The 9,360-nt window shown below is 40.3% G+C and overlaps 1 protein-coding gene across 1 annotated transcript; it reads left to right on the top strand.

Annotated features, from left to right (window-relative positions):
- The first annotated feature begins 591 nt into the window (after positions 1 to 591).
- LOC103515484 lies at positions 592 to 3,031 on the top strand. The gene is made up of 4 exons (XM_008480425.2): positions 592 to 845; positions 1,068 to 1,223; positions 1,717 to 1,889; positions 2,980 to 3,031. The coding sequence occupies exons 1-4, from the start codon at positions 699 to 701 to the stop codon at positions 3,029 to 3,031; spliced, it is 528 nt and encodes a 175-aa protein (XP_008478647.1). The 5' UTR covers positions 592 to 698.
- Positions 3,032 to 9,360: the final 6,329 nt, after the last annotated feature.

The raw sequence follows: 9,360 nt of genomic DNA on the forward strand, positions 1-9,360 counted from the left end.
ACATTTTAGGGCACTTTAGACCAGGAAAATACAGGAATTTCGACTTAAATATCGACTGCTACATGATATTGCCTTTGAAATCCATACACTGCGTATCACGGCACGTTTCGAAGCAAAAGTCATGTGTAGTCATTTGGACGATTGAATGGGCACTTTTTAAGGGTAAAACAATATAATAAAGGTAACTCTGAACCAATAAAGGCCATTTTCACGAATTAATTCTGGAAAATGTCGACTGAACTTGGAGATATTTGAAAAACTACCGCTTTTATCATTTATCTTTTGAAAGGGAAACAAACAAAAAAGATGGCGGGCGTCAGCTGTTTGATTTGATTAGTTCCGGAGAAAACCGCCAGAGTTTTGTAACGAGGATTTTGATTGGTTCTCCGGAAGATTGCGGTAAGGCGCGAATTTTTTGAAAATGGTCCACTATCAGCACCAACGTGTTTTTGCATTTTTGAAAGAACATTTTCTGATTTTTCTGAAAATTGAACCTACTGTTTTCTTAAATTTTGACAAATTTATCAGATAACACTTCTTGTTTTCTCTTTTTCTGACCGTACTTTCTTCAAACCTCGTGCTCGCAATTGAACCTTCTGTTTTCTTAAATTTTGACAAATTTATCAGATAACACTTCTTGTTTTCTCTTTTTCTGACCGTACTTTCTTCAAACCTCGTGCTCGCTGCTTGGTGATAAAATGGGTAAAGTAAAGAACCGGAATAGAAGGAAGAAATCGAAACCATTCTTAACAAATGGTAACCGTACTGATAACGATGAAGGAAACGGTGTTGCCCCTGCAGAAGAAGACGAATTTTCCAGAGTCATGTCGGATATTGTTGAAAAGGTAAGATGACCCTTGAACCCCAAGGCATAATTAAGAAAATGTGGAATATAAGGATAGAGCATTTAGCAATTTCTACAAGCTCCCAAGATCATAAAAGTAACTAGGATACCTACTCGATATAGTTTTAACTCATGTGGATGTGGGTTAAGTTGAACATAAAAAGGAGCTTTCTTTTTCATTATTGTGGCTTCTGAATAATTAACCAATTATTATCTGTTTCAGTTGGAGTCCCCAACAGTGATGGATAAACTAAGTGCTTTACTCCTTCTAAAACCATTCTCAACAAATGATAACCGTACTGATAACAATGAAGGAAACGGTGTTGCGCCTGCAGAAGAAGACAAATTTTCCAGAGTCATGTCGGATATTGTTGACAAGGTAAGATGACCCCTGAACCTTAAGGCATACTTAAGAAAATGTGGAATACAAGGATAGAGCATTTAGCAATTTCTACAAGCTCCCAAGATCATAAAAGTAACTAGGATACCTACTTGATATAGTTTTAACTCATGTGGATGTGGGTTAAGTTGAACATAAAAAGGAGCTTTTTTTGAGGGCATGGTTAGCCTACTGGTAACGTGCTTGCTAACCATGCAGAAGGTCCCAGGTTTGAATCCCACCATCGACAAAAATTTGTACTTGTTTTTCGATTGCAAAAATTTAAAGGGTTACTTTCTGGTGTTCTTGTGTTGACCCAGCACCGAAATGGGAAGTATTGTGTCTCTTCTCGCTCATCTGATGAGAAGTATACTACGGGATGGGCATGCTATGGCTATGACACAGACCACATGTGTCTAATGTAGCAGTTGTTTCATTGGTATGAAACATTGTTGTGGCTTCTGAATAATTAACTAATTATTATCTGTTTCAGTTGGAGTCCCCAACAGTGATGGATAAACTAAGTGCTTTACTCCTTCTCTCGGAAATGGTAGACCTGAAACAAATAAGGAGCATTATTATTGAACATGAAATTTGTAAAATTGTTGGACCACTACTTTTAGACTCGGACATCCAAGTGTGCTTGAATGCAGCAGGAGCTATAAGGTAGGTACCTACTTTATTTTTCTAAATTGATTTTTTAATCCCTAAAAAAAAAAAAAAAAAACCCTGATCAAAAGGGAGGGAGGGGAAGTGGAAATGAGAGAGATGGGAGAGAGTGAGAGGTGGGGAGAAAAGGAGAGGGAACGGAGGGAGAAGAAGGTAAAAGAGGGGATAGAAGAAGAAGTCAGGGAGAGAAATAGTAAAAGGAGGGAGGTAGAGGATGAGTGGGAGGGGAGGGAAGCAAGGGGAGGGAGAGGAAGGTAAAAAAGGGGATAGAAGAGGAGACAGTGAGAAATACCCAGTAAAGGGGAGAGAAGAAAAGGGAGGGAGAGAGGTGAAAATGAGAGAGAAGGGAGGGTATGAGTGGGAGGAAGGGAAAAATAGGAGAGGGGAGAAAAGGAGAGGAAAGGGAGTAGAAGGTAACAGGGAGGATGGAAGAGGAGAGGGTGAGAAATACCTAGTAAAGGGGAGAGAAGAAAAGGGAGGGAGGTGGAAATAAGAGAGAAGGGAAGGTATGAGTGGGAGGGGAGGGGAAAATAGGAGAGGGGAGAAAAGGAGAGGAAAGGGAGTAGAAGGTAACAGGGAGGATGGAAGAGGAGAGGGTGAGAAATACCTAGTAAAGGGGAGAGAAGAAAAGGGAGGGAGGTGAAAATAAGAGAGAAGGGAGGGTATGAGTGGGAGGGGAGGGGAAAATAGGAGAGGGGAGAAAAGGAGAGGAAAGGGAGTTAGAAGGTAACAGGGAGAATGGAAGAGGAGAGGGTGAGAAATACCTAGTAAAAGGGGGAGAAGAAAAGGGAGGGAGGTGAAAATCAGGGGGATAGGAGAGGAGGAGTGGGAGAAGATAGGAGAGGGGAGAAAAGAAAGAAGAAAAAAAAAAGGAAGAAAGAGACATAAAGAAAGGGAAAGAAAAAAGTGTAAGTAGGTAACTTGAAACTTTTTTTTTTTCAGGAATTTCTCTAAAGATCTAAAGCACAAAACAAATCATCATACAGGTTCTTCAATAATTTACCTCCACTAATTCTTCTCAGGGTCTTTGCATTGAGACCTTTCTTCAAACAATCCAACACCTCTTCTGCATAGCTTTCATCCACAGCAAATTGCCCAAAGCAGACATGACCCAGGCTCAACAGCACAATGCTTACTGAGAGTAGCATTGGGAAAGGGAGAACAAAACTAGCACTTAGAAAAACTCCATTTGATTATCACGAAATAAGATGAGAGGGGGAGAACAAAACTAGCACTTAGAAAAACTCCATTTGATTATCACGAAATAAGATGAGAGGATTTTCTATAGTCTCATGCACCATTGTAGGTACATAATATATCTTAACTTCGATTGCTACTTGAGCACATGTTCTCATGTCCTATACATAAATAAGTGTGTACCTATGTCAGTTTATGTCTCATGCACCATTGTACATAATATATCTTAACTTCGATTGCTACTTGAGCACATGTTCTCATGTCCTATACATAAATAAGTACGTACCTATGTCAGTTTATGACATACACACACAAAGGTACATAAGTTGGTATAGCCTGGCTAGGTATACTTAAGAGCACCTCAAAGTAAAAATAGAACCATGTTAAAATGAATCATTTATTTTTTATTACTTAGTTAGGTTTAGGTGCTCAGTTAAATGTAGGTTGAGTTGTTATTTTAATTTTGCTAGGATTACTTAGTTTCTTAGTTGGGTTCTTATCTAGATAGGTGTCTCTCTAGGTACCTAAAAAAGTACATAAAAAATTACTTAATGGGTAATGAATGTAATGATTGAAAGCCAACAGTCAAAAGACCCGTTTTTTTATGATAGAGGGAACTGTAACACCAGAAACTTTATCGTCCTGAATTCAAAGAGAGAAAGAGGACAGGATAGGAGAAAGCCAGTCATCCTGAGAACAAACCTTATCTGTGTAGGATACAGTTAGCCTCAGTCGGGGATCAAACCTGCGACCTAGCGCTTACAAGGCAGGTGCATTGGCATTGCCCCCCAAGCTAACTAGGCTTAACCTGTTTTTAAATACCTACCTAGTGTATTAGTGAACAGTGGTACCCTTAAGGAAAATGAATATCCCAGCTTACCAACTAAGTTCCCTTTTTTTTTAACCCATTTCAGCACAGTTCATTCACATGCTGAGTGAGGACAACAACTTCGTTATCAAGTATTTGATTCAACATGAGAATTTGTTTGAAACCGGTTTCCAATCTAGACAGCAAGATATTGATCCGCAGGACCTGAACGGGTCAGCTGTACTACTGCAAGTACTATATGCTGGTAAGTGAGGAGGAAGAATACCTAAGTGGTAGACAAAAAATTCGAGATAGAGGTGATCAAGTATTTGATTCAACATGAGAACTTGTTTGAAACCGGTTTCCAATCTAGACAGCAAGATATTGATCCGCGGGACCTGAATGGGTCAGCTGTACTACTGCAAGTACTATATGCTGGTAAGTGAGGGGGAAGAATACCTAAGTGGAAGACAAAAAATTCGAGATAGAGGTTTTACTAAAAAAAGTACCTTGGATTTTTTTTTAAGTTTTGATAGAGGGAACTGTAAAGGTAGAAACACACGTCAAGTGAGCTCGCGTGATGTGATAGTAGTGTGGTTCTAGCTTAACGCTTTTTTTTTGATAGAGGAAAGATAGAGGTTTTACTAAAAAAAAAGTACCTTGGATTTTTTTTTAAGTTTTGATAGAGGGAACTCTGTAAAGGTAGAAGCACACGTCAAGTGAGCTCACGTGATGTGATAGTAGTGTGGTTCTAGCTTAACGCTTTTTTTTATAGAGGAAACTGTAACAACGGAGATCTTATCTTCCCAAAATCGAAGATAGAAGGTGGACAAGATAGAAGAAAGCCGGCCGTTCCGAGAACGAACCTTATTTGTTTAAAATAAAGTTCACCCCGGGCGGGAATCCAGCTCACGTGATGTGATAGCAGTGTGGTTCTAGCTTAACGCTTTTTTTTTAGTTTTGATACCAACTGTAACAACGGAGGTCTTATCTTCCCAAAATCGAAAATAGAAGGTGGACAAGATAGAAGAAAGCCGGCCGTTCCGAGAACGAACCTTATTTGTTTAAAATAAAGTTCACCCCGGGCGGGAATCCAACCTACAACCTGGAGCTTACAAGGCATTTTTCCTAGTTATCAGGACAAACAAAGGACGCTTGTATTATACAATACAAATTTTCATCAGTAAATGGTTTTCTTCAAATTAAATTGATCCCAAGGGAAAATCTGGACCCTCAACAAATGGAGTGTGCCTGAAGGCCTGTGATGTGTTCCAATCCACTCGACCCCAAACTTAACCCTTTTGTTCAATTTTTTCCAGGAATTCTGCAAAACATCCAGCCCAACTTTTTCACCAAAGACGCGCGTACTCTGGCAAGCTTACAATGCATTTTTCCTAGTTATCAGGACAAAAAAAGGGACGCTTGTATTATACAATACAAATTTTCATCAGTGAATGGTTTTCTTCAAATTAAATTGATCCCAAGGGAAAACCTGGACCCTCAACAAATGGAGTGTGCCTGAAGGCCTGTGATGTGTTCCAATCCACTCGACCCCAAACTTAACTATAAATTTAAACTTAACCCTTTTGTTCAATTTTTTCCCAGGAATTCTGCAAAACATCCAGCCCAACTTTTTCACCAAAGACGCGCGTACTCTGGCAACCCTGTCCAACATTCTGTCGACCAATCAACGCCTCGTACTCAACCAACTCACCTCGGAGCTACCGAAATCTAGCGACAAACTAGGAAAGCTTCGGATTACGAGCGTCACCAATTTCATTTCCGCTCAGAAGTTGATTCTGGAGTTCATCACCAATTTGTGCTCTTCAGATGAAGGTAGGATAAAATAGAATATACCTTGTTTATCCTGCTCGAATGACACTAAAAAATCCCTTTACTACTTGTTCAATAACACAGTACTAGCACATAACACAATAAATGTTTACAATTACAGCAGAAGACCTTGCTTAATTAATTAATGATACATTAAAAAATCAGCTCCCATGGCATAGTGGTCACTGCGTTCACCTTGCACGCGGGAAACTCGGGTTCGATTCCCGGTGGGGTCAAAAAAATTCATGCAAAAGATTGATTCCGTGACTGGCTGATGCGGGGCCCACTCAGCCTTGTGAGAAAAATGCGCATTGCGACCGGTGCCAGCATGGTAGGTAAACATTGGGTGCTGGATTGTTGTGATAGTTGGAAAATGGTCTACAATGCTGCAGTGAGCACCAAAGTTGTGATATAATAACACAAAGGAACGGCATTTATTTATTTGACACAAATAAAATCACGATTCTGATGCTAAAATGATATCGCCTGGGGCGCGGATTTTTATCCCGAACGGATAAGGTTCGTTCTCGGAACGGCTGGCTTTCTCCTATCCTGTGTTCTCTCTTCGATTTCAGAACGATAATAGCTCCGTTGTTACAGTTCCCTCTATCAAACCTATTTCTCCTTCCTCGCCTTTTCCCGTGTTCAGACGGGGTCCGCTTTCATTCAATATAAGAGACAACGGGTGGCTAATGTGAAATAACGCATGGTAAGTTCATACACATGATGCTAAAATGATATCGCATGGGGCGCGGATTTTTATCCCACACGGATAAGGTTCGTTCTCGGAACGGCTGGCTTTCTCCTATCCTGTGTTTCTTCTGTCTTCGCTTTCAGAACGATAATAGCTCCGTTGTTACAGTTCCCTCTATCAAACCTATTTCTCCTTCCTCGCCTTTTCCCGTGTTCAGACGGGGTCGGCATTTTTTTGTCAGCCTCTCAATCAGCTCGGCTGATTCAACCCTAGCTAGGGTGATTGTTGCGATTGCTTTAGGTTGACATTTGTTTTTGGCTACAAAAATATTACGAGTGGATGCCCTACGCACTCAACATGGGCTATTTCTCTTCTTCTTCGCCTTTTCCCATGTTCAGATGGGGTCGGCGTTTTTCGTCGGCCTCTCAATCAGCTTTAGAGTGATCGCTTTGAGGCCAACTGGTTTTGGCTAAACAAAATTTTCCGAGCGGGATGCCCTTTGCACTCAATCAACCTTCGCTATTGATATAGCGTGAGGAAATTTGGGCTAGTCTTCTCCCTGTTTATAGTCCCCTAGCTAGACGCTGATCTACTCTCTGTTTATAGTCCCTCAGCCAGACTAGTCCCTCCGCCAGACTAAATGAAATATACATAAATAATAATAATCAAATCTTATGCCATCCAAAAGGTCGCGGAATATAACAAAATTAAAAGCAGCATGCAAAAATTCTGTAAAGGAACAAAATAGAAATAATTTGCAGGTCTCGATATTTCAAAACCAATAATCACCATATATTGAAGTTTTAGTTCAACTCATACGGTAAAAATCGTACCTTGGGCCAGCCACTCCCTATCAGGTAGACCTGATCAGGTCCTTGGTTGGTAGTGCGTCTGCCTAGTAAGCACTAGTCCGCGGGTTCCATTCCCGCCCGGGGCGGATGTTATCCTGATGGGATAATGTTCGTTCTCGGAACGGCTGGCTTTCTCCTATCCTGTCTTCCTCTCTTGGATTTCGAGACGATAATACCTTAGCAGTTAGTTTCCTCTATCAAACCTCTTAAATAATAATAATAATTTATTACATTTTTTTTTCTTCCTTCTTTTTTCAGACGACCTGAGCGAAGAACAATCGGAAAGTCTGACGTGCGCTCTCCGCTCTCTGGTGCTAAGTCTGGACGCGACACTACAGGGTGTACCACAAGTCAGTGATCAGGGCCACCCTGTATTAGTGGCTCTAGAGAAGGGGAATTTGAGTGGAGGAAATGCGGTGTTGCCGGATGAGTTTTTGAACTCCATATCCAAGCTATTGGTTGCCAAGTTGACGGGAGAGGAAGGACTGAAGAATGGAGGTAAGAATAGTGTTTCACCCTGGAGGTGCTGGGTTCAAATCCCGGCCGGGGCGAAAATTTTCTGCTGGAGTCTAAATAGAATAGAATAGTTTTTTATTGTAAATAAAACCAGAGGGTATCTTGGTTACTGGAAGGTGTCTTAGTTACTGTTCTTAGGCATCTTTGTTATTGTAATACTTAGTTAATTATATCATTATGATATATAAATTATGATATCTATCCAAATTAATCCGTGAATTCTGGATCCCTAAATCAGATTTTAAAAATTTCGCAATACGTGAATGCGAATCGCTAGAACGGAACCAATGGAATCTTTTTCCTAAAACTTACAATGCATTTTTCCTAGTTATCAGGACAAAAAAAGGGAAGCTTGTATTATACAATACAAATTTTCATCAGTAAATGGTTTTCTTCAAATTAAATTGATCCCAAGGGAAAATCTGGACCCTCAACAAATGGAGTGTGCCTGAAGGCCTGTGATGTGATGTGTTCCAATCCACTCGACCCCAAACTTAACCATAAATTTAAACTTAACCCTTTTGTTCAATTTTTTCCAGGAATTCTGCAAAACATCCAGCCCAACTTTTTCACCAAAGACGCGCGTACTCTGGCAACCCTGTCCAACATTCTGTCGACCAATCAACGCCTCGTACTCAACCAACTCACCTCGGAGCTACCGAAATCTAGCGACAAACTAGGAAAGCTTCGGATTACGAGCGTCACCAATTTCATTTCCGCTCAGAAGTTGATTCTGGAGTTCATCACCAATTTGTGCTCTTCAGATGAAGGTAGGATAGAATAGAATATACCTTGTTCATCCTGCTCGAATGACACTAAAAAATCCCTTTACTATTTGTTCAATAACACAGTACTAGCACATAACACATAACACAATAAATGTTTACATTTACAGCAGAAGACCTTGCTTAATTAATTAATGATACATTAAAAAATCAGCTCCCATGGCATAGTGGTCACTGCGTTCATTACTTTCCTTCCTATAGGATAAGGAAAGTAAAGATTAATACCCGTTTATTTACTGATGGAAATTAGTAATTTTCTTTTCTCCAATCAGGATACGTTCGTGCTATCCAATCTCCTTCACTTCCTGGATAACACAGAGGATCTGATACTCCTGGCGGAAACTTTGGACAGCCTACCCGTTTATTTACTGATGGAAATTTGTATTTTTCTTTTCTCCCATCAGGATACGTTCGTGCTATCCAATCTCCTTCACTTCCTGGATAACACAGAGGATCTGATACTCCTGGCGGAAACTTTGGACAGCCTTATAGATTTATTCTCAGACGATGATACAGATGTGTTAGCCAAACAAGTAAACCTCACTGGAAAGCTGACGGCGAATGAACCTAAGCTGAAATCAATGGTAAGTTTGATGGAATAAAGTTCGCCACGGACGGAAATCGAACTCGCGACCTAACGCTTACAAGGCGTGCTACCTTCCAAGAGTAGTTTGCTGTCGAATTTGTTGGGATAAATATGAAGAGTGGTTCCTAATACCAAGTACCTACAACTGCATGAATGATGTCCAAAGTTGTTGTTAGAAAATAGGTTAATTTCAGGGTT

This window comes from Diaphorina citri, unplaced genomic scaffold, assembly GCF_000475195.1.
Source record: "Diaphorina citri unplaced genomic scaffold, Diaci psyllid genome assembly version 1.1 scaffold1351, whole genome shotgun sequence".
NCBI classification, from domain to species: domain Eukaryota; kingdom Metazoa; phylum Arthropoda; class Insecta; order Hemiptera; family Psyllidae; genus Diaphorina; species Diaphorina citri.